Raw genomic sequence first — 26767 nt, 5'->3', positions numbered from 1 at the left:
CACGTTTGGACCTCATTATCCCTTTGTATCTGAGCTCCCAAAACGGAACAATTTGGATCCGCTAGCGACCCTGTATTTGTTTTATGCCGGAGCCGTTGTGTCCGAGTGTGGACGACTGAATCACTGAACCATCTGAAACAGATAACGAAGTCCATGTTCCCTGCCACGATTCGTTGTGCTCGTATCATATGACAATGGTCATGTGCTCCTTTTCCGGAAGTAAACATTAAAACATCCTCTCCACGACGAATGGCAATGGATATGCTGTATATTGTTAGTATATACGGTTAAACCTTACTTGACAGTATCGACATAAGAGTGTCATAAACGTGCCATAAACAAGTCATAAATGTTTACGACATAACGCTTCTGTTATGAAGTGACATTCGGTTTTTGTCATAACAAGTTAAGGTTAGGTTTAGGTTTAAGGTTAGAGTTAGGGTTCATGTGTTATGACAGTGTCATGTCACTCTTATACTGATACTGTCAAGTAAAGTGTTACCGTATATACTGTAACTGTGTATGCAAATGTCCACCACAGGAAGTATTTTGTTTGTTTGCTAGTTTAGCTAAGCAGACACAGCTAGCTAGCTTGCTAATGGGTATTCTTATAGGAAAGTAGCATGTAAGCTAACCTAAAAGCTGTCTAGTGCACCCAGGCAGTAACTTGGCAGACATTGCCCATTTTCTCCAGTTTTCAGATTTTATCTGATGGTTATTTCTTCTCTTATTGACTCTACGCTTGCAATTTTTAATGCAGTAACATAGGAATGCAGGACTTGACAAAGAGAGATTTGCGTATTAATTGTAATAATGTGGACACGTCTTTGTGGACGCGGAATGGATTTGTTCCTAAAATCCGTATTTAAAATGAATACACTGTAGTGTAGACATAGCCTAAAACAACTGTCCGTCTTCTTTACCCTGTGTGAAATCATGCTAGCTGATACCTGATCTTGGGGCCTCGTTTGGAGGGCAGAGGGAGAACCTTGCGGCGCTTCTTGCCATCAGCCAGCTCCACATGCTCCACCTCGGGTGTGGTCCTGAAGCCCGAGAAGCGGCTGCCACTGGCCTCCTCCTGCCCCTGGCCTTTCCTCTTCTGTGGGCTCCTCTGCTGCTGCTGGGGTTGTTTGGGGTTCTGCTGCTGCTGATTCTGTTTGGGGTTCTGCTGCTGCTGCTGATTCTGTTTGGGGTTCTGCTGCTGTTGGGGTTGTTTGGAGCTCTGCTGCTGGGATTGTTTGTGTTTCTGCTGTTGCTGTTGCTTCCATGGTCCTTTAGCTGCTGTGTCGTCTTGGTTTTCTGTAGTCTTCCTGAATTGCTGCTGTAATGTAACAGATGTAACCATCAACACCACCACCAACATACAGAGTACTCTTACCGCAATCACTACCATCACTAACTGTGGCTATTACCTATTGAAGTAGGCAAACCAATAAACATTTTGGATAAAGATTTGGTGACAGTAGTGGTTGCAGGAAGGGTAGGATATACAGAGGTTGAGTCCCAATTGTACACATGTTACAGTATATACACTACAGATATCCCGTTCTTAATGGAATTCCCAAGAGGAGTCTATGATTTGGTGTGGCCGCAGGGTAATCGTGTTAGCCCTGCCATGGATTAACGTTACTTTTTTATAACTGAAGTAATGTGGACTTATAAAGGTAAGATCAAGCCCATCATCCTAGTTTTTGCTATGTTTTGTTGGTCATTGGGGGGGCCCTTGTTGCAGCAGTACGATGATATGCCCGCAGCTCCTTATTCAGAAGATGAGCATGACTGACCATGCTGTGATGAAAGAAAAAAGTAGCCATGATTTTGTGAGTCGCTCATGACTTATGTAGATAATGTAGATTATCTGCCGGTGGCTTATGTTACCAATGACATATTGTAATAAATTATTAATTACATTATTTAAATTGCTCTACAAAATCCCAAAGTCAAATTATATTTCTATTTTTGCATAACCTAATATCACATGTTATGATGAGAAAACTGTGGTAATTAAAACAGTGAATCTGGGTGCCAGTTTAAAGATGGGGAGCAAAGGGAGGTGGCGTTGTGTGTATTGTATGGTGGAACTGATGGGTGATTTTGAGATTGTTTTATTTAATTTTACTTTTATACAGAGTGTTGTGATCTTTGCAATTCAGTGTTGGGGGGGGGGGGGGGGGGGGGTCTGTCTGTTCAAAACAAAACAAAACAAAACAAAACAAAACTTGGTAGGAAAATAACAGGAACAGAAGTGAAAAGTATCATGCAGATTTCTAACTAGATGTACCACATAGCGGTACAAAATATGACCGCCGCTCAGTCCTGTACATCCGTTCCGCGAAAATAAATCACACTTCAATTTGTCTCCATATTTTACTCCATCCCCCACTCTTGAAACTTTTGTGTATGCTTGTTTGGCATGCCTGAGTGTGTGTGTGCGGGTGCACAGAAGTAGCCTACTGGTGCTGAAAAGGTGAATAGATTGTAGAATAGCCAAAGAAGATGTAGCATTGTTATAAAACCTTTAAAATCTCTAAACAATCACAAGTAGGGCAGTTCATCACAGTTCATCCATTGCAACTGGATTGATGAAAGGTCACTTACACCTGTAGGCTACATTGTATTTGGGAAAAGCAAAAGGTATCAGCATAATGTTATTTATTTATTTATTTTTTATGTATTTTTAAACAAAAACATCTCTGTCAGTTCCATGCCGTTTTCAACAGCTATCAAAAACAAAGGTCATTTTTGGATGGATGGATTTTTTGTGAATGTTTCTTCTTCTACATAAGATTTTAGTCATCTTTAGTTCATGTAATACTTTATTGTCAATGCACAAATTAAGTAACAGTAGTCTGAAACGTTATTGTTAATGCACAAATTAAGTAACAGTAGCCTAGTCTGAAACGAAATGCTGTTTTACATCTAACCAGTGGTGCAAATAACTGACATGTCCAAATGGGCCTTGATGAAATGCGTCGCTAGACTGTTCATACACATTTTAACGGGCCAAAGTTGAAGAGCTTTTGTCCGTTATTGTTAGTGCAAATATAGGCTGATTCATGTTCCCTTGCATTGTTTAACTGAGGTCCATGGCTAGTCTGGCTTTCATCAGACCAAGCTCAATCTTTTAAGAAATCAAAAAATAAATAGCGGGCAGATCAGGCTGGGTTCACCCAGCCTAGTCCATAGGCACCCGATATTGTTTAATTTTCCGATTGAGATATACACGCTCTGGAAATTCTAAATGCAAAAATGCATCAGGGAGTTATGACAAAACGGTAACTAACAAACTAGATCCTAATAGAAAGCTGTTAGCTTCCCTAAGCTACAGGTAGGATTATAAGGTAGGCCTATTTACAACATAAATTGTCAATAGGCTATGCTGGCGACACAAATAAAATCTCCTTTGGAAACCAATGGCTTACGCCTTACAGTATCAAGCGGACTTAAACTGTCATATCGTGGCGAAAAGTTGTAATAACATTCACGCAGCTCCATGAGTCAAGGAAAGCGCGAATGAAGTAGCCACTTCTAAATGGGACCCACTACACAGTAGCTAGTAGGTGTGTTGCTAAAAGCAGCCATAATGAAATGAAGGTGTCATTGTTTGGATACTTCACACACACGTGCTTTTTAATTTCACAGACTACAACTACCAAGCTGTAATCAAAGCACATCGATTCCCCTCTCACACCCTGCACGCACTTAAAACAAAATAAACAGGCGTCTCAGTCTCACGCATGTATAGGCAAAACTGTATCAGACCGGTGTAACGTTGGTAAATCTTCCATTGCACAGAATGATTTTGTATCACGTGCAATAAATGACAGTCGAAAGATACAAACAGTGCTGCTATACATTTGCTTGGTATAACCGCATTTATAGTTTTCTACAAATGCAATAAATCAAATGCCTCCATCACTCAACCAACGCTAACGGTAACATTACATAGGTCCTTATTGATATTACAAGATTAACGTACCTGCAGTAAAAACCAAGCATGTCCGATAAACATCCTCAGATTTATTTCGGCTTCAAGAAGAAATGGGAATTACACTTCATGTGAACATCGTCCTATCCTTATTAGATGTTCGCTGCGGTAAATTACAGTCCTTGTATGAAGCGTCCATTGTTTTTTCCAACCCACTTTTAACTTCCAACAAAATTACGTCTCACTGCAACGATGCGCCATCTAGTGGACAAACGACTACTTCTCGCCAATACTGAAAATGCAGCCATGATGATGATGATGATGAATATTTATTTTGGCTTTCTTTTAATCCTACTGAATTTGTAATTATGTATCGGCCGTTCTAATACCGATAGTATGTGGGTGCCTGTGTGTGTGCATGTGTATATGTGTGCACCGCCATTTACAGGCCAATGAGTGTACAGTCACTAAATGTATACATAACCTAATTTTTTTAGACCCCCCCATGGATGAAATTCTACGAAACTTGGCATACCCCCGGAGAATGCCAGGTCAATCATACACATAAAATTTGGTGCAGTTCTGAACATCTTAACTGAAGATAGGGGCGATTAAAGCAGAATAATATTGCATTTTCATTTTTTACCGGGGGGTGGGGGTGCAAATCACAAATGAGTGATTATGAGCCAGGTTGATGTGGGCCCTTGAGACCAACATACCATAAAATATTCTTCATCCTCAGTGCCACGGTTCAGGTAGTTATTTAGGAAAAACTGTTTTTTTTTTTTTGCGGTTCAGGGGGCCCAGTATGGGGGGGGGGGGGGGGTGGTTGGTGGTGGTCCCCGGGGACGAAATGAAATTTTTCCGTAAAAGTCTAGTGGGGCTACATACCCACTAAATTTCATGTACCCCGGTGGTTCGGTGTCCCGGGTATCAATGACCAAAAATTCAGGGAGTAGATGACGGGAAAAATTCTTGAATTGTGTGCATGTGTGCGTGTACAAATTTATGTTTATGTGTGTGGGTGTGTGTGTGTGTATGTGCGTGCTTGTGTGTTTGCCTGCGTATGTGTGTTTGTGCATGTGCATGCATGCGTACATATGTCTACTGTGTGAGTATGTGTCATACGTATGATTACTGTAAATGTATGTGTGTGCGTGTGTATCTGTTTATGCACATGTGTGCACATGGAATGGGTTAACATGACCCCTGGAGGCAAACATACGGAAAAAATTGGTGCAGCGGGGGGGGGGGCTACAGATCAAAACGAAGAATGACGGTTCAATGCTATCCATGTGGGGGTACATGCCCACCAAGTTTTGTGTACCCCGGTCTTTCAGTGTCCCGGGAATCCTTGTTGGTGTACGTCACTAAATGTACACATAAATTATTTTATTGTAAGGCCCCCCCATGAACGAAAGTACACAAAACTTGGCATGCATTCGGAGGGTGTCATAATGATCCTACACTTTTAATTTCGTGCAGTTTTGACCTTGTCAGCCAGAGATATTGTGATGAAAACACCTAATTTTTTGCTTTTTAATTTTTAACTAGGTGGCGCTATGCATGAAATAAGTGGTAATGGGATGGGTTGACATGCCCCCTTAAGACCAACATACATAAAAAAGGTGGACCTCCTAGGCCCTACGGTTCTCGAGATATTCACAGAAAACTGTCTCCAGCCACCTACAGGCCAGTTGGTGTATAGTAACATAAATTAATTTATTGTGTGGCCCCCCATGAACGGAATTCCACAAAACTTGGCGTGCATACAGAGGGTGTCACAATGATCCTACACTTCCAATTTCGTGCAGTTTTGACTATGTTCGGTCACAGATACCTTCAATTACAACACCTCATTTTTACTTTTTTGTGTTTAACTAGGTGGCGCTATACATGAAATGAGTGGTTATGGAATGGGTTGACATGGCCCCTTGAGATCAACAACAAAAAAAAATGGTCCTCCTAAACCCTACGGTTTTCGAGATATTCACAGAAAACTGTGTCTGCCCTACCCTCCTTTCGGGGGGTCCAGTCCAGCGGGGGGGCTACAGATCAAAATGAAAAACGATGGTTCCATGCTATCCATGTGGGGTTACATGCCCACCAAGTTTCGTGTACCCCGGTCTTTCAGTGTCCCGGGAATCATTGACGGAAATTTGGGCATGCGAAAAAGAAAGGAAAAAAAAAAAAAAAAAAAAAAAAAATCTGACTAAACCTATATGACCGCCGCTTCGCTGCGCGGCGGTCATAATGAATACACCATTAATTTGGCCTTGAAGATACTGGATGATCCATCCCACCCCCTCTTGTCTGAGTACTCCCCTCTCCCCTCAGGACTCCGCTATAGAATGCCATATGCAAAAACAAACAGAAATATAGCCGCAAGCGGCAATGGCGGGCCCGAGCATCTGCGGGCCGCAACCCGTGACATGTCGGAATCCAAGAAAGCACAGACGTGGTGCGTTTGTGAAATGTACTTATTTGATGCGTGTGCTATTTGTTTTTGTATTTTATTTTCTGGCACATTTACTTGCTTGGCCAGGTGGGGGTGCAATGCAAGGCAGGCCCATTGGGTGTTATCATAATCATAATATATATTAACCTGAGAAATGTCAGACCATCTGACATTCATTTTAAGCAAAGAACATTTCTGATGCACTTTTTGGTTGGCCAGATGGTGGCGCTATGCCAGACAGGCATAATGGGTGTTTGGATGTCATATACACCTAATCTGATTAATCTGATGCATCTGATTGTGATATCCAACAGACGTGGAAAAAACACATTCCTTCTCTTGCCAGTTGGTGGCGCTATGCAAGGCATGTTAATAAGACATATGAATATCATCATCATGATATCTAATTTTGTGTAAAATTTCAGATCAATCGGTCAAAGCATTGAACATTTTTGCCACATTTCCTGATTGGCCAGATGGTGGCGCTATGCTAGGCATGTGAATTCCACATGTGAATGTCATCACAATCATGATATCCAATATTTTGTAAGGTTTCAGATCAATCCATTAAAGCCTTGAACGTTTTTGGCACATTTCCTGCTTGGCCAGATGGTGGCGCTATGCCAGGCAGGCCCATTGGGTGTCTGGATATAATCATAATATCTATTAACCTGAGAAGTTTCAGACCATTCATTCAATGCACTGTGACTTTATGAAACATTTCCTTTTTATGTGGTGAGATATTAAAAGCATAATATATTACAACATTTAAAAAATCCCTTCACAATTTAACATCAGCAACATCTTGGCATAATGTTTGCCAAATTTCACATGAATCTGACAAACCGTCAGGAGGATCAACCGTTTAGGAGGAGTACATTAAAATTGGTCATGTCCACAACGCACAAAATCCCAATTACCTCACTTCCTGTGGGCGTGGCTAATGGCATGTTAATACAAAAGTTGATTGTTTTTGGGAGTTACATGCACCCACCAAATTTGGTGTGTGTATCTAAAACTATATGCCAACCACAAGTCACAGTGACATAAGGGGGCGCTATGGAGTTCCTGGGCCAAGCCCAGTGCCAAGGCTTTTCCCCTGTGTATTCACGGTACCTCTTGATGTGTGTGCCAAATTTCATGCGTTTTTACCAATGGGAAGTACCTCTTTTGGCATCACAATTAATCACATTTTAGTCCGCACAAAATCCCAAATACCTCACTTCCTGTTGGGCGTGGCTAATGCATTGTACATACGAAAGTTGTTCATCTTGGGGAGATACACACACCTACCAAATTTGGTGTGTCTAGCTGAAAGTATGTGCCAACCACTGGATCAATCACCTAAGGGGGCGCTACTGAGTCCCTGGGCCACGCCCGGGGCCAAGCCTTTATGCCTGTGTAGCCATTGTCATACCAGATGTGTGTGCCAAATTCCAAGACTTTTCATCCATGGTAACCACCTCAAACATAGCAAAAAGGTGAACAAATAATAATAATCCTTTCAAAAACAATAGGGCTTCGCACATCTCGGTGCTCGGGCCCTAACTATTACATCTTTTGTGCCAAGGAACATTCAGTTGCTAAACAGGTTGAATTCAGACAGGTTATCGCCATCCTAAAGCATGCATATAGACTTTTTTGAATATACAGCGGGGAAAATAAGTATTGAACAGGTCAACATTTTTTGCAGTAAGTATACTTCCAGTAAGGCTATTCGCATGAAATTTTCACCGGACATTAGTATTAACTTAGGTAATCCACACTTATATAAAAATCCAAACATATCAAGTGTCCAGTAGTTTTGTGTTCAGTAAACCATTTTCTTTTTTGATATGAACATGTTTTGGATTATTGTGTTGCTGTATTATCCAATCAAGACCCACTTCTAGTGTCTTGGAGGAGGCAGCCAATTTTCTATTTCAAATGTACAGGTATTTCAAGCAATAGGCATGAGGTTCTTTTCAGTATGTACCGCTGTTCCAGCTATGTGCAGTTTTTGTTGCCAAAAGGCTCAATAATGTTCTCATCTGACCATAGAATACATTTACAGAAAAGGTCCCAGTAGCATTTAGCATTCAGGAAAAGCTTTATCCTGCTATTCCTTCTAAAATATCTATTAACAAAGTTTATGTCCAATGTTTTTTTTTTTTGGAGACTTGGGGCCTATTGCACAAAACTAGGATAAGGGATTAAGCCGGGATACCTTGGTTATCCTGGCTCAATTCATCCGTGATCCAGTTGCACAAAAGCGGGATAGGGGGTAGCAGGATATGTTATGGTATAAGTTACCATGGCGATTTATTCTGTGGAGCTAGCCTGCTCCAGACCAGGTTAAGTTCCAGGATCTATTTAATCTCATCCCTTATCTCAGTCAGCAGTCACCACAAATGGAAACCAATAGTTATTCCACTGCCCACTACACATTGTTATCACATATACCTAGACCCACTGTCATTATTTAAACGTTTGTGATCATTAATTAACTTTTACGTACTCGCCATTCCCGACCTGTCATGCGACAATGTGACGTCACGGGAGTGCCTAAGCATTTTGCACATGGTGGTCGCGGCACTAGTTGCAATATTCTCCTAAACAGAGGTGTTGCTGTTTGTTGCTGTTGTGAAAAGACTATCGCTACCTACTTCACACCATAGAAGAAGCAATGAAGCCGCTCTAGTTGCCATGGTGAATCAGTGAATCTGTGATCGGTGGCGGGGTCTATTTGAGGGAGCCGTGAGCGCGCACTTATCCAGGATAAGTTTCACCTGGCTTGATGAATCCGTGTCTGCTCATCCTGGCTTGGTCGTTGTGCACCACAACCAATTAAGCCTGTACGCTCTTGCTTTGGATTCATTGAGCGCAGCTCAGTAACTTATCCCGGATGTCTTAATTCTGCTTTTGTGCAATAGGCCCCTGGTGACCCAAATATGCTACTTTATAAATTCGCCAACAGTAATCCTTGTGGGAATTTTTTGTCTTTTTTACCATCGAAACCGCACAAACCCACAGCGACGACTAAAAACCAGTAAGGACAAGCACAGAGTAATAGACTTAAAAAAAAAAACACCAGCAGGATTTTAAACTGCAGCATTCTTGCTACATTCTGGGTATGCTTGTAGAGACTTGGAGAGGCCTAGGCCTTGGGAATGACTATAGTCCAACTAGGGCTGTAACAATATGCGAACCGAAACCGTGATAGTACAAACATCCATTCCATCCGCGATCAAATATCGCGATTCAAGAAGAGAGAACCATAATACATCCCCTTCTCTAATCCTAGCAACTGTTATCCTTACAGATCCAGCCCCTTGAGCTCTCAATGCAACAAAACTCTTTTTTATATTTCACTATTCACATTATAACACATGTAAATCACAAAAGTAGGGGGAATATCAAGGTGTGAACTGAACCGTGGGTTTTGCCTATCATTACACCCCTACACCAACGTGATGTTATTAAGGCGTGAATGACTTTTTCCAAGATCACGATATGACCGAAAGCATTTGAGTTTAGAAATACTTCTTAACTGGCAGAAGTTGTTTATGACAATAGAAGAAATGTGTTTATCAAGGTAAAGCTCAGAATCAAGGGTAACAACACCCAGGTTTTTTGTGTGTGATTCACGTGTGAGTAGGGGGGATCGGAGTTGCCCGGAATTGCCAGCGAGTGATTTTCTGGATTTTGAGAGACCAAAGACAATTAACTCTGGTTTTGTCATTGTTGAGTTGGAGGAAATTATTCGTCATCCGGCCTTTAATACCCTTGAAGCACAGCTGTGAGCTATTACATAGAAGTGGAAGGAGATGTTACATCAGACCAGCGTCCTTGACTGACCATTGGTCAACTCGGGTTCAATACCCACTGTTGCGAGTTCATGTTGCTTTGGATAAAAGTGTCTGCTAAATATTAGCCAACTTTATAGATACATAACTATATACAGACAGAAGAAGACTGGTCCCAGAATGGTCCCCTGAGGGACTCCCATGAAAGACAGAAGCAGAAGATGAGAAGAGCTGGCCCACAGACACTGAGAATGTCCTATGCTTAATGTACAGTATTATAGTTACAGAAATTCTTCCTGAGATCTCAGGTCTTACCTTGTTCTGCTGTTTACGCATCTCCTTTATCTTTAGTTTCCGCTGATCCTCTAAAGAGAACTCCACAATGGGCCTCTGAAAAGGAGGCATGACATCCAGGGTTATAACAGGGTAAAAAACAAAGTGAAAGTGTAAACACCGGCATAGACTTCACTGTTAACCACACACACACAAATAACTTCCTCCTGCTGTGATCACTCGGACAAAACTAATATTTTGAAGTATTGATTTCAGTTATTGAGACATGTCGCCAATCTTGGTACACCACAAAAAACTTTCAAGAAGTTGCCCTCAATAGCAAACACCTGTAGGTCACTCTAAGATAGCGAGAAAAATACTGATATTCACTGCAAAGGTCCAGTGTACTCAACAACAGCTTCAAGCCATAACACAACAACTTCCTCGCATGTCTCATCAGTGAACAGGCTTTGATGATTCATGTTTGGTAGATGCCTTGGCTGGAATAGTGTGACAAAATCAAATTTACTCATTAACATGAGTCGAGGAACGTCTAGTGAAGAATTCTGATTCGTCAACGTTTCAGACACAATCTGTGATATCCATCCTTTGTGACTAGTACTATGTGAATGTTGGAGTTCCACAAACTTCTGGTGTTGACCACCTCAAACAAAGGATAGCCACTTGCACTCACACAGATACTCACACGCTATTCAGACAAAATGTTGCAATACTGTTTTAGCAAAACTATTCCATGGAATATGAGCAGCACAATTCTGCAGTACTACATAGTGCTTATTTCCAGTGTTGTGTAACATCAAGTACTCACAACATGGCATTGTCTAAATAGGACATTTTGTTATAATAGGAGCAGGGGGGAATGAACATTGAGAGCAGGACTACCAGTAACAGATCAGATAGTTTGCATTACAGACAGCCTAATTTTATATATTTAAAGTGATTTAGCGTGAGTGATGATATCTCTACCCCAACTTCCAGCGTACAGGCAGTTCCAGCGTAGCAGCAGAACAGACTTTACTGGTAAACACAGAAATGGCTGAGAACAGAATGTTTTTTGTAAGCAGACAGAACGCCAAATGGTGGAAGTGGAAAAGTGCAACATAGAGTACAAAACTCTTAGCCTGACGAGCCAGACCCACATTAAAATGTAGGGTCTGGGTCCTCACCGTTCGCAGTGCTCAGTCCGAGGGGCGGGATAATCGGTTGTCTTTCAAATTTCCTCTGCACGCAATAGGACAGCGCTATGAGTCCCATGCGTTTTCCCACCATCGGAGCTAGTTGGCTAGTTCAAACTTTTGCCAACTAAAAAAAAGCTTAACTCGTGTCAGACTGTTCGCCACCAGCAACATCCATCTTCTTTGTTTTCAAGTAGCAGGGAATTCAAGCCAAACCGTTGCAACTCTGCAATCAATCATTATTTTAAGCCCGCCTAACGACTCTATACACGATTTGATTGGCCTGATAGAAATTTAATTTTTCAAGCTCACAAGCCAACGGAGAGTTGCTAGACTAGTCCTGGCAGCAAATGTAATTTGCTGCCGCTAGGGTGCGTCTAGATTTCTAGGCTACAAAACTTTCAGGTGGAACTCACAACCTTCTCTGGCCAGGTAAAGGTTTCTGACGCTTGTCTGAACCTTCACTTTCTTGTCCTTCAGTTTGACAGCGTCGTCCTCTCCGCTCACCGCTGCCACTATGTTCAATGGAATTTCTGTACCCTAAACCAAATTCTTGTGACTACATACTGTTAAATATTGGTGGTTTTATTGTTACTGTCTTTTTGTCTCAACAGAATGTTTTTTTTTAAGCAGACAGAAAGCCAAATGGTGTACCTAACCTTCATGCCCCATACAGGGTTCTTAAACATTTTCCATTTCAAAATTCCATACTTTTTCCATACTCAAATTTTCAAACTTCTCGGTACATTTTTCTGACCATTCTATGTCAATGGAGCGTTCTACTAGCATTGTGAAGAGCTTTATAATAATGTTTATTATTAACTTGGTAGCCCTTGGATACTTTTCGTTGGGGGAAGTGCTGTGTTGGAAGGTGCACTCACATTTTTAGTTCTCTGTAGATACAAGCATAGCCTACATATGTTTGAAACTAGTGCACTGCTGGCAGAGGCCTCAGAAATCACCATAAACAATATTATTTGTTTGCAATAACAGTTCATCAGATTATGCAGTATCCATGTCTTGGTATCTTTTACAAAATCAAAAAAGTCTACCAGTGTTTTAGCCGAAAATAGTAGAGCTACGCAAACATACCAGTGCACAATGGTGTAGGGCACTTGCATAGAACAGGGGTTCTCGATTTGGTTTTGGTACCAGGGTCCCCTTGTGGGAGAATTTTTTTTCTGAGGACCCCCATTCAATTGTATCTTGATGATGTGGACTGCCAGTTAAGCTACACAACAGTAGGAACAGTCTGGAAACAAATATTTCTCCATACCCTTGTTTCTTTTTTCCATACTTATCCAGACCTGGAAATTACTAAAATCAAATTCTATACTTTTCCAGGTTTTCCATACTGCGTAGGAACCCTGCCCATAAGTGACATCTTAATTAAAACTACCCAGGAAGGTTACATCCTAGTGTTAATTTCGTCAGACGAGACGAGAGGAAATATGTTCGTCAACAACCTTTTTTTTCATGACTAAGACGAGACGATGACGAGACGGCAGTAATGTCCTGAAACACTGACTAAGACTATCTTAAGATGAATTATTGTTGACGAAAAAAGACGAGACTAAAATGTTTTGCATGAAATAAAAACTAAGATAAAATCTCTCTTCATTTTCGTCTACAAAATGAGAAGACAGAATATCTAGCTGTTACGTTTTCAAAATATTCCGAATGAGTTCACACGCAACAGCTTTCCTGTAGGCTAGTCTACGTGCTGTTGCTGCAACCCTGTGGCTGCAACACGAAACTACATGGAACAAGAACACTGGAGATTTCTGCCAGAGTTAGCAAACTAACTACCTAAGCTTTATGCCACAATGCTACATACCCAGAAGTTGAAGCTTCTCTCATACAAATTAACATCCACCAGAATGTCCATACGAAAATGTTCATCATGTAATGTCAACTATTTAACTAGTTAGACTGATGATGCAAAGTTTGCTAGCAAGTAAGCTAATATGGAAAGTTCGCTAGCAAGTTAGCTATGGCTAAGATGGAGAGTCTGTTTGGGGAATGTGTTGTGTTTGGGCGCATATCGCCATCTAGCGAGGCGGAGTAAAACATTAATACTCAATATTGCAAACAACTCATCTATATTATATTTTACCACGTCTGCTCGCGGACCACTTGGGATAGCTTGTGGACCACCAGTGATTCCCGGACCACACTTTGAGAAACACTGGTCTACGAATATGACAGTGGTCCAGTCAAATCTTTTACTGTCTATGGTCAAATCCCAGCCGAGCTATAACTGTAGCTCGACTTACCTGTGCATGTAAACATACTGACTGACAAAAAATCAGAATGAGTAATTATAACAGACGAGTAGCCCTGTGGACACACAATATTGTTGGAAAATTGAGACGTGTGAAACACTATTTGACTCAAATGGTAATCAGAAATAATTTGTTATATAAAAAAAGACTAAAATGTGTTGACTAAAACTGATTAAGACTAAGATACCTTTAGTTTTCTTTTGACGAAAACTAGACTAAAATGACGAGACTTTTAGTCGACTAAAACTTGACTAATAAAAATGATATTTGAATGACTAAATATGACAAAGACTAAAAAGGACATTTCGTCACAAGACTAAGACTAAATTAAAAATAGGTGACAAAATTAACACTATTACATCCCTACCTGCCCCCCCCCCCCCCTCCCCCGGCCCCCCATCCAATCTGACCCCAGACAGGAATGTATATTCTGTCACTATATTATCTAGCCATGAGGGTTCTAGATGTTGGCTTCACTTTGCAACACTGTGCTGTGCTGTGCTTAGAGATCTGCTGTAACATCCAGAATAAAGAACTATTCTTTCGCAAGGCAGCCTAAAGTGTTACCTGCTCATAACTACATTGGATCAACTCGATCAACTCGGTGTCTCCATTTGGAATTAAGGAGACGGTTTTTCAATAGCATTCTCCAATACTATAATGAAAGCACTTCAACTGCTTTTTATCATATAACTAACTAATCAGAAAAGTAGTTGATTTGGGTGGACACAAAGTACCTAATATTTGCTTGCTAAATATTCCTGACATTGTAATAGATAGATAGATAGATAGATAGATAGATAGATAGATAGATAGATAGATAGATAGATAGATAGATAGATACTTTATTGATCCCCAAGGGGAAATTCAAGTAACTTAACTTAATAGATGGAAACTTAATAGATGGAAATGTTGTGTAAGGGAGCATGCAAACATGGGTTGTCCTGAGTTCTCAGAGGTGATCAAAAAAAAAAATGGAGATGTCAGATGATACATAGTCACGTGAAGGACAGAGAAACGCACCCGCTGACAACACATTAAAAGTAGGTAGATGTTTCTAGATATGAATTTGTGGTGAAAAGACCACTGCCACTTCAGCTGTACCTTGTTGGGGCCGAAGATGTCAGGGTTGTTGTTGAGGTGCCGCAGGGCTTTGAGGGCGTGCTCGTGCTCCCGGAACTCCACAAAGCCGTAGCCCAGTGACTGCCCCATCACCTGACCTCTCTCTGGTTTCCTGTCGTACATCACGCGACACTAGACAGGGACGACAAAGCACACGGACACAGTGCTGCCACCCAGAGGACAAATAAGTAAAAATGTGTAAAGTGTGTGAGATTCTAATGTTTTGTTTGTGTATACAGTGTGTACATTTCCATAGCTTTTGTTTGTATGTCAAGGTCTATAGTTTTTGTTAGTGTGTATTTGTGTCACACCTCAGTGATCCAAACTGCTTTGCCGCCTCCGGCCGCCTGGATGCAGAGACCTCGCAGCCGCTTCTGGTCCACAGACTTGGGCAGGTTGTGGACACAAAGCCGCGTCTTGGACACAAATATGTTGAGGTCCCGCAGCTTTGCTCGCTTCAGGTCCTCAAACTAACAGACCGAGACAGGCAGCCATTGCAGTTAGATCTCAGAGAGTGCTCCTATCCTAGCTGAATCAATCCATCATTTCAAACACTTATACTACGCATATAATAGCAATGGTTGCAATCGAAGAAGCATATTTAAGCAAGCAGTTTATTAGAGTGAGTACTGAATTGGATCAGAATGATCCAGCCATCCCACTATCAACAGGATGTTGCTTATAAGTGTGGTGTGTAGAAGAGAACAGCCAAAAGAATAATGGAGCAGGGGATGGCTCAAGGCATTTCACCTCTACATGATGAGTCTGTCACATAAATGCAAACATGAAGTGCTTACTCTGGCCCTCTTGACCATGTCTGTTTCAGGCACACCCTCAGCTGCTTTTGTTCCAGCACGAATCACTACAACAAGACACATAGACAAGGGGGAGAAGAAACCATCAAGGAAATGGAATTCATAACTCTGTGCGATCAAAGCATTATGAGGGCACCCCCTTTAATGCCCTGACATCTCAAAAAGAATCATGCTGAAGGTAGATATGGGAATAGGCTCCCAGTAAGCGCGATGAGCCAGTTTTGCCCCCTCTAGTGGTGGAAGTGGAAAAGTGCAACCTAGAGTACAAAACTCTCAGGTGGAACTCACAGCCTTCTCTGGCCAGGTAAAGGTTTCTGACGCCTGTCTGAATCTTCACTTTCTTGTCCTTCAGTTTGACAGCGTCCTCTCGGCTCACCGCTGCCACTATGTTCAACCGCCTGCCGTCCACACGGATTCCCCCACTCTGCCACAACACAGGACACAAAGGATAGTCACGCAGACTGAGCAAGAAGCAACACCTTGAACATGAGACCCAGGAAAAAAAAAAAAACAGACACAGCTCCAATTTAGTCTTATTTACAATGACTAAATGCTGTGGGCTAAATTGTGGGACTTAAATCACAATAATCTTGCATGTATGTAGTGCCTTTCATAGTGCTGCTAGACTTGTATATATTTGCAAAAGTCAATACACAAGGACTGACAAAAAGGTGGCAAGTACAATAGTGAAACAGGCGTAACACACAATAATAAAAAGCAATAAAATGAATTCTACAAGGAATCTAAATTTGAGTGTCATATGTTGTCACTAGCCACTAGACTAATACTAGGGCAACCATAGTGTAAACACTGAATATCCAGTAAGCTGACAAGCTTTGTGGGCTAACTGTTCCACCCACCGCAGCGGCTTCCTCAGAAGCTTCAATGCACTTGTCTGCTGCCTCCTTGCTTTTGAACTGAGCAAAAGCACAACCTGGATAAAGGAAAGGAAGGCAGACAGACAGACAGAGACAGACAGACAGACAGACAGACAGACAGACAGAGAGAGAGAGAGAGAGGGAGGGGGGGGGGGGGTTATGTCGGATATATGTCAGCACGTATATAGAGAGCCGAAGTCACGCCCCTTCCGCCATGGGACCTATCTTTCAAAAAATTATGAACGGCAGTCAATGGCGAAAGAGAAATTATTTTCTGGGCCCGATCGATTTGTGCCTTGAATTACCCATATGTGATATGTCAATTTTAAAGACCATTTTTCATGTAAAGACATTTGCAGTTTGTTTTGTAACTATTGAATTACACCATTGTGAAAGATCGTAATTCAAACGACTACAAACCTATCAGTCGCGCTAGTGACGTTAGCCCATTCACACAGCCACACCGGATTGTACAATACCAGCAACAAGTCTTACTTGAGCTTCCCTTGCAGATGATACCATGAGTCAGAGGATTAAACACATCAGGTAAGTTGTATTTGTCCATAGACTGCACATAAACTACTGTAAGTGACATAGCTGGCAGCAAGAATTATCTTTTAAATTTAGACACATCATATGTAAAATTCATGGCACAATTCGAACAGGACCAAAATATAACTAGATGTACGCATAGTGGTACAAAATATGACCGCCGCTCAGTCCTGTACATCCGTTCTGCGAAAATAAATCACACTAATCAATTTATCTCCATCTTTTACTCCATCCCCCACTCTTGACACTTTTGTGTATGCTTGTTTGTGTGTGCGCGGCTGCACAGAAAGTAGCCTACTGGCGCTGCAAAGGTGAATAGATTGTAGAATAGCCAAAAAAGTTGTAGCATTGTTATAAAACCTTTAAAATCTCTAAACAATCACAAGTAGGGCAGTTCATCACAGTTCATCCATTGCAACTGGATTGATGAAAGGTCACTTACACCTGTATGCTACATTGTATTTGGGAAAAGCAGAAGGTAGCAGCATAATTTATTTATTTATTTATTATTATTAAACAAAACAATCCCTGTCAGTTCCATGCAGTTTTCAACAGCTATCAAGAAGAGAGGTCATGTCATGGATTTTTGCGAATGAATGTTTCTTCTTCTACATATGAATACGTTTAGTCATCTAGTTCATATCATATTCAGCTTTATTGTCAATGCACAAATTAAATACCAGTAGTCTAAAACAAAATGCAGTTTTACCCAGTGGTGCAAATAACTGTCCAAAAGGGCCTTCATGAAAGTCACTTAATTGTTCTAAAAAGCCTTTCAAACTTGTCAATGACGTCATTCATTAGCATGATCATAGCTTAGCATAGCATCAATGCTAGCGTGTTATGGGCAACAACGACCCAACCTGTAAGAAAACGAAAGGACATGACTCCCGGATTGTTTCACTTTTGATTGATAATCCATATCCATTTTGCGAAAAATAAAATAAAATCTGAGGGTTTCAGTTGTTAAATAGGTGAAAACAATAAATGTAGCCATGTAGCTCCATAGGACCCCATGTATTTTGGACTCGCCCGCGATCGCCATCTAGGTGAACTCTGGTGAACTGCAGCCAAATTCGCCTGTGTGTGTGGGTGTGTATATGTGTGCACCGCCATCTACAGGCCATGTGTTATGTGTACAGTCACTAAATGTACACATAACTTAATTTTTTTTAGACCCCCCCAATGGATGAAATTCTACGAAACTTGGCATACCCCCAGAGAATGCCAGGTTAATCATACACATAAAATTGGTGCAGTTCTGAACATCTTAACTGAAGAGAGGGGCGATTAAAGCAGAATGATATTGCATTTTCATTTTTACCGGGGGGGGGGGGTGCAAATCACAAATGAGTGATTATGGGCTAGATTGATGTGGGCCCTTGAGACCAACATACCATAAAAATTTCTTCATCCTCGGTGCCACAGTTCAGGTAATTATTTAGGGTAAGGGTTTCGGGGGGCCCAGCACGGGGGGGGGGGGGGGGGGGGGGGGGAGTGGACCCTGGGGACCAAACGATATTTTTCCGTAAAAGTCTAGTGGGGCTACATACCCACCAAATGTCATGTGTCCCGGTGTTTCGGTGTCCCGGGTATCGTTGACCAAAAATTCAGGAAGTAGATGACGGGGGGAAAAAAAACCCTCTACCAATCCCTTATATGACCGCTACGCTAGCGGCGGTCATAATTATATCTCCATTGACTCCCGTTCATATTTTTTCGAAAGATAGGTCCCATGGACCGGAAGTAGAAGGGCGTGACTTCGGCATATAATTCCATGATATAATTCTTAATCTTAACATAGAGTAGTAAATTCATAGACATCCCTTATAGTCAGGTAGAACTTTATGGAATTTGGGCATAAGTGTGACATAAGGTACTAATGCAATTTTTTTGCATAAATTGATAGGTAAGAGGGTGTTCTTTCAGAATCTGACGGGTGCCGCTCCGGCACCCTTGAGCATTTTCTTTAAAATGGCATCACCTGCCACACCTCTTTTTTAACATTAAAAAACATCTAAATAGACATTAACATATGAACCAGTCATGTATGGTATCAAATTAAAGCTCTTTTCCTACAGAAATCTGCTTGGACCATAATAAAGTAGAAAAAAATAGTTTAGGTCCCTCCAGACAACAAAATACCTTTTGCAAAGTGACCTTTAAGGTCAAATTAGGTTCCTTTTTGTTTGCATAATAGCTTATACCTCTGAATCGTGTCAGGTTTGGTATTAAATTAAATAAATCATGGAACTGCCATGTAGCTTAATACCTACAGGAATACAGTCATTCAATAGTAATTCAATTTATTATGAAATATAGCAAGTCTGATGTACCCTAGTTCACCAACTTGCGGGTTAGCTAGCATGTTAGCTTTAATTTCACTTGAATCAGTCGCTGATTTTCAGACAGCAATGTTGCGAGGTACTTCCAAGGTAGTAAGCCCATTAATTATAACGGTCCTTGGATTTCCCCCCAGAATTACAAACAATATTTTTCATCCTAACATTTTTTTAATGCTTTAAAAACAGGCACCACAGTCCAGGACTGATACAAACTAGTCTGAGTTATGAGGTACTTGCCAGTTAGTCAGCACATTAACTATAATAGTCCTTGAATTTGTCCCCTTAATTACAGAAAAAACTGCAAAGTTAATTACAGGAGGAGAGGACAGAATCAAGAAAATGATTTCTTCCAGTATTGCAAGGAATGACACGAATCATTTGGAATAACAACAACAAATATAATGTAAATGTAACAAATGTAAATCAGGTTTATAGCCCAAGTATACTTGCATATACAAGGAATTTGGCCTCTGCATTTATCCCATCCGTGAATTAGTGAACACACAGTGATATGAAACACACATGAGGTGAAGCACACACTAACCCGGAGCAGTGAGTTGACTTGCTACAGTAGCGCTCGGGGAGCAGTAAGGGGTCAGGTGCCTTACTCAAGGGCACTTCAACCGTGGTTGTGGGCATGGGAGTGCAGTGCTCTTCAACCATTTCCCAAGCATGCCTATGTTCCCACAGCCCTCAGGCCTAACCCTAGAAATGTGGGAACATAGGGCTAACCCCACCAATACAAGGAATTTGTGCTCTGCCTTTTACCCATTCGGGGGTACAACACACCCACACAAACAGTGTACACCCATTCAAACACACACACACCCTTGAGCAGTGAACACACTAGGTACTACTGCTGCTCACTGTTGCGGGTGTGTATGTGTACTAGTGTACTACTACACACTAGTACACATACACACCCGCAGCAGTTAGCAGCCCTTGTTCCGGCGCCCGGGGAGCAGGGCTCAAGGGCACCTCATCCATGATTATTGATGTGGGAGAGCACTGTAAAGTCAATCCCCCCCACCCAAATTTTTCCTACCAGTCGGGGATCGAACTGGCCACCTTCAGTCACAAGTCCGATTCCCTGACCAGTAGGCCATGGATGCCCAAAGTAATTTACATTAATGCTATGGCTGCAAAATTAGGAGACAAATGTTATGATTTGTTGGCTGTTCATGCATTGTTTGGTTGTGACAGTGTGTCATATCCATATGGCAAAGGGAAAACCTCAGCAATCAGTTTGATGCTCAAGAGGAATCTTGATTTGAAGAATTGTACGTATGTATTGTAGAAGCTGATGAGCATGAATGGATTTCCTTTCTTGCCTCTACTATGGAAAGACTGTTGAAAGCCTCAGTAACTTGAGATACATGCTATTCACCAAGAAAAAAGACCCTCCTTAAATAAAGAGTCTTCCTCCAACAAGAGAATATGCAGCGGAACACATCAAGCGTGCACGGCTGCAAGTCCTTCTGTGGAGAGCTGCTGACAAAAAAACACCTCCAGTGTGTACTGATGATGTATCCCTGTTTGGTTGGAAAATAGAGGATGGAATTCCTGTGCCTGTTCATGGCAACACTTGACATGGCACCCAAAACAGGTCTACAGCTGGTTGCTTGTGGATGCAAGGCAGTGCCAGCATGCTCCAGGGCATCTTGCAGCTGTCAGTCAGATGGACTACCATGCACCACCTACTGCAATTGCAAAGGTGGTGAATAGTGTGCAAATAAAAATTCAAAGATGACTACACTTTCAGTGGTGGATACTGATGACAGCGAGGGAGAAATGTCTGATTGAATTAATGTTTTTTGGAGGAGACATTTGATGTTTGCGATGTGTACAAGGCCTGCCTGGCAACATGTTCTGTGTATAGTTGCTTTCAGTATCTGTGAGAAAGTTCTACTTTGTTCCTTATAACTTTGTCTATTTGATTAATTGTTGAGGGTTGATACAATTTGTTGCTTAGCCTACCATTTCAGCGGTGTGACCTTACCAGGCTTTACAGTTATTATGTTCTCTGGAGGGACTTGAAATCATTTTAGCATGTTTTTTATAGACATCATTGGTTTCTGTATTGGTTTCATGTATGGTATCAAATGAAGAGCTTTCATTTGATACCATACATGATGGGTTTATACAGTAATGTGCATATAGTTATTTTTTTATGGTCAAAAAAAGGGGGCGTGACAAATTATGACATTAAAAGAGCGGCACCCTCTAAACTATCAATTTATGCAAAAAAATGCATTAGTACCTTATGTCACACCTATCCTGGGGTTCTACCTGACTATTAGGTGAAACAGTAGATAGATAGATAGATAGATACTTTATTGATCCCCAGGGGAAATTCAAGAATTTTGATTCTAAAATTCAAGTATGGTCTGACCACTCACCTTTAGAGGTTTCTGTGTCTGGATGGATAACAACACGGATGTAATTCAGCTCTCCAAACTTTAAGAGCGCTTCCTCCAGGCCGTCTTCCTCCGTATCAAAGGACAGATTCCTAGGAAGATTGGGGGTGAGGTTGGGTGATAAGTTACAGTCTTCTCTGGGCTCATACCTGAGAAAATGAAAATGTTTGGAGAGGAGTGGGTGGACGTTAATGTCCCTCACCTGATGAAGACTGTTTTCCCCTCGTTCACATCGGATGGCAAGTCTGCCTTCTTCTTCTTCTTCTTCTTCTTCTTCTTCTTCTTCTTCGACAAACCTGTACAGACAGGAAATCCTTTTAGTTAAGGAATTAGGAGACTAGATAATAATAAATATTTAACAGAAGCTTGGTGAGAAGCTGCCAACAAAGGAAACATGCATAGAAAAGTCAATGGAGTCATTTTTACCATCTTCGTCGTCATCATCATCATCATCATAGCTGTCATCATCTTCTGATAGTTGGCCACTATCGTCATCACTCTCCGAGCCTTGAGATTCAGAGTCATCTTGTTCTTCCTCCTCCATATCTTTATCGTCATCATCTTCATCATCATCATTTCCATCATCGTCGCCATCATCATCCTCATCGTCATCATCATCAGACTGGTGTTTTTGGGCTTTCTTTGGCACAGCTGTTGACCTAGAAACAATGCGTATCATGAAGTTGAACGCATGTCCAGTGCTTGGGCTCAGGCCAGCTGAAACAGCACTCACACATAAAACACTGACATCTACTCTGCTGCTACGAAGCTGGGAAACCCAGGAACACCAACTGATTCTAAGCCACAATGCTAGCAATTCCCACCTTACTGACCACACAAATCAAGGTGACTGTGACCTATCTGTTTCATTACCTAATTACACCTAAGAAGAATATCAGCTTCAAGAGTGGAAAGGATACAAAATAAAATATTTTAACAGATGCCTATTCAGCGAGGGTGCAATCAAAATCCAATGTAACCCATCATGACTACATGCCTATGTGAGCTTAAAATACTACTGCGACAGAGAGAGCATGGTTAGCTTGTGCAGAACTTCACAAATATTACTCTTAATCTGATTTTAACAATGAATATGTATAATAGAAGGCAATAAAGAATGCAGGCCAGAACAACCCCCCCCCCCTTCCTTAGATGAAAACTATTGTTACATTTAAAGATGGCATTACACAACAAGTCAAACAAAACCATGGATATGCCATGTAGTGGCCTTTATCTCCGCTCCTCCATGGGGTTAGTCATGAAGGTTTTCAACAGCCCTTAAGGGACTTTTTAGTCGCTTATACTTTATGTGCCCCCATGCCGAGATGTAAAAACATGCCTTCATTGACACAAACAATGAAATATGACATAACCCAAAAACCAGTGATGAACAGGTCAAAAGACTCCCCAGAGCCTTACTTTTGTGTGACTTTTTTATTCGGCTCGTCATCTTCCTCTTCAGATCCAGAATCCTCATCACTGTTCCCTTCACCATCATCACCTTCCTCAGCAACAGCAGATTTTCCTTCCTCAGGTTTTGTGGTCTCTGCTTTTACTTCTTTTTGTTCAAATAATAAAAATATGTGACGTGACATACCTTCTTGGTGCAAAAACACTTAAATCAATTACAACTAGGAATGCACGATATATCGGCGGCCGATATATTATTAGCCGATAAGTGAAAAAATGAAAATATTATTATCGGTCCGATAACAGAATTCTGGCCGATAATTTGCGCCGATATTTTTTAAAGTCCTAATTTAGGCCTACGTAAGGTCCGTCTGGCTACACTGAGCTAGGCTACTTGAGCTTGGTTGCTTATACTTTTTCATCAATATAATGTCAGTGGTGTGAATGTATTTCACCACTCTAACAAAATCTGTGGATATGCGTTCATTTGGGAATCTGTGCATCTCAAAATCCTCTCGTGAATGATCCGCCATTTAACCTTAACAGAGCGGAGCTCAGCCCTATCTAGAGTCTTTTGCTGGTGTGTTTGCACTTTACCGCGCTGGTCGGGAAAACAAAAAAACAAACTCGTTAGTGGTAGTAGACGGGCATAAGATACAGTCTGTGAAGTTGCAGCTTTATTCAGTTACCCGCAGTTGAAACTAAACCTAAGTTTCCCTCACAAGCTCTGATTTGGTCGCTATACTGTAGCTTATTCCAAGCTGAGCCGTTTATGAGCGTTTAGTCCTAAATGAAAACGATTCAAACTCTCTAGCCACTCACTCGCAATTCACTGACGTCAGATTCACTTAAAGGAGCCACACATACTGTAGGGCTAGGCTACTGTTATGTTGTTGACTGCCGTACTATTGAGGACTATTATGAGTTCTGTCCATCATTTGGTGGTAGGTAAAATTACTACAATAAAATTATGCTTATTAAATGCTTTCCCCAAACCACTTTTCACAATTTTTTTTCAAGAGTAATATTATCGGTTATCGTATCGGTATCGGCCACAACAAACCAATAAATATCGGTTATCGTTATCGGCCCTAAAATTCCATATCGGTGCATCTCTAATTACAACACATAGAGGTGCATTCTAATTTCTGTTCATATTGAAAAAAAATGCTACCTGCAGATTTAGGCAGTTTCCCAACAAACTTGTCTTTGGCAATGGCCCAGTCAACAGCCACTTGCCTCCCTGTGGAACAAGAGAAACCAAATGAACACATCTGGGTGATGTACCGGTAGGTGGTAAGATGGGTGCCCGAACCAGTATTCAAGTTATGCACATTTATTCAAATTCTTATAACCATGTCAGGTGTGATGGTGCACTATAGTGGTCAACTAAGCACCTTTGATCTCCTTCAGGTTAGTGCCACTCAGAGCCTTGCTGGCCTCCACCATGTTCTTGAACTGGACGAAGGCAAACCCACGCATCTTCCCATCTACAAAACACAACAGAGGACACTGAATCAGGACATCATTACACACAAGTGCAAGTACAGAGTACAGACTGTTAATTGCATGAATACAATACAAACTTATTTCTGAAGGGCATATCTGGTTATGTGATCTATTGATTTCAAGTAAATCTCATTAAGCAAGGGTGCCTGCAGAATACATAACTACTGTTCCTACCTGATTTAAGAGGGATGCTGGCTTCCACAACTGTTCCATACTTTGCAAAAACCTGCTTCAGATCATCTTCAGAACACTACGGTAGAAAAATTAGAGGATGTTATGCTATGCAGTGAAATCCTGACAGAGATTAAAACAGGCCCAATATATTAGAATTCCATTATCCCAGGTATCAATTCGTGACTACTTACCTTGAAACTGAGATTTCTGATAATAAGTCTAGCCTTCTTCTTGTTCTTTCTGAAAGCTTGTTCACCTTTAGCTTGGTCACCTTTAGTTGTCTTCTTGGGGACTGGCACTTCTTCTGAAGCTGCAAGAGATATGCAATACAGATTTGCATTTACAGGAAACTCATTTCTTCCATTAGCCACATGGTTTTCAGCCAGGTACAGTATATTTAGACACCCCTTTTTCAGTCCTAAGAGACAAGTGGTCAAGATTTCGGAAGAAGATTTCACCTTTACCTATGGCTTTAGTCAAAAGACTAAGTTTTTTACTAGACAGTGGTGTCTCTTTGTCTTAACTTTTTGCTAGTGTGGAGGTATTCTTCAATGCAACTCACACTAAAAAAAAACCCTCCCAGTACTATAGTTTGATCAACCGTTTGATCAATTTGAAAATCTCATGCCAAGTCAGACTTGAAGGTTATATCAACCTACTGCATAGTGCCAGTAGTGGAGTGGTAATCGGGAGAATCGAGAGATTTCCCCATTAGCCATCATGTGGGCTATAGATCATGATGTCACAGACGTTTGTATAAGTTATTTGCCATACCCTTCAGCAGTCTGGACTGTGCGATCGCAGCCCCTCACTCCCCACAGCCTCTCCCCATGGCCTCATTTTATAAAACTGTGCACAGGATTCATGTGAAAAGGTGGCATACAGTATGTAGGAAACAAAAATAGTGAGTGCACAAAAATATTCTGATTTATAACGCAGTGCGCACCAGGGGCGTCGCTAGCTATTAAAAACATTCGGGGCTATAGCCCAGAAGTTAGAGTCCTTTTTGTCCGTGGGTTCGGGGGTTTCTCCCCCGAGAGGTTTTGAAAATCGGGCTGATGAACATGAAATTTTAACCTACTTTGAGAATGAAAAGGAAGGCCAATCGTAATGACTCGCGTCACGGCATTCCGAATATTTTGATGTTTAGTGTAAGGAGAACGTCTCTTCTGCCAAAGTGCACCACATACAACACCCAAAATATGACATTAAAATAGCCTGTAGAATAAACATCGCCATGCACCTCTGTCAAGTGCACAGGTGTGAGCGTTCGTCTCGGGATAAACATTTGGATGTCATCACCTTCAATTAATGGGCTATGGGTGCCTTGAAAGCAATGCATTTGGGTTGTGCATCACAAACTTTTGCCCAAAGAAAAAGTTCCATTCTGTCAAAATCAAGCCCAGCATGCATTGCTTGGAAGCCCCAAGCAAAAGGTTTACCATATTTACTGCAAGTGACCATGATTCAATAGTAAATCACGATATATTGAAACTGCAGTCTTGTTTATTACCGCAATGTATTTCAAATGATCACTGAAAGTATAATATTGGACACAATTACTGGATTGGTGAAGGGGAATAGCTTGATGTTAGGTATTATAGCCAAAGTCCATCTGTG

General features: G+C 41.3%; 1 protein-coding gene across 5 annotated transcripts in view; it reads right to left on the bottom strand.

The window, feature by feature from the left end:
- The window catches only part of rbm28 (RNA binding motif protein 28), a 30566-nt gene that overhangs the window by 891 nt on the left and 2908 nt on the right, over positions 1–26767 (bottom strand). For 4 of the 5 annotated variants that reach the window (XM_042109368.1, XM_042109369.1, XM_042109370.1 and 1 more), the window contains exons 3-17: positions 25339–25457; positions 25148–25223; positions 24862–24954; positions 24639–24707; positions 23474–23612; positions 22481–22713; positions 22257–22350; positions 22037–22146; positions 16723–16796; positions 16151–16286; positions 15845–15909; positions 15359–15517; positions 15030–15179; positions 10487–10561; positions 951–1321 (exon numbers count right to left, since the gene is read on the bottom strand). In XM_042109368.1, the coding sequence (XP_041965302.1) occupies positions 951–1321; positions 10487–10561; positions 15030–15179; positions 15359–15517; positions 15845–15909; positions 16151–16286; positions 16723–16796; positions 22037–22146; positions 22257–22350; positions 22481–22713; positions 23474–23612; positions 24639–24707; positions 24862–24954; positions 25148–25223; positions 25339–25457 (1963 nt within the window). The remainder of the gene's footprint in view (positions 1–950; positions 1322–10486; positions 10562–15029; positions 15180–15358; positions 15518–15844; positions 15910–16150; positions 16287–16722; positions 16797–22036; positions 22147–22256; positions 22351–22480; positions 22714–23473; positions 23613–24638; positions 24708–24861; positions 24955–25147; positions 25224–25338; positions 25458–26767) is intronic. The other variant, XM_042109372.1, reaches the window with a different exon arrangement.

This window comes from Alosa sapidissima, chromosome 11 (assembly GCF_018492685.1).
Source record: "Alosa sapidissima isolate fAloSap1 chromosome 11, fAloSap1.pri, whole genome shotgun sequence".
Classification (NCBI taxonomy): domain Eukaryota; kingdom Metazoa; phylum Chordata; class Actinopteri; order Clupeiformes; family Clupeidae; genus Alosa; species Alosa sapidissima.
Note: the sequence above shows the minus strand (reverse complement) of the source record. Positions and strands in the feature narration are given on the sequence as shown.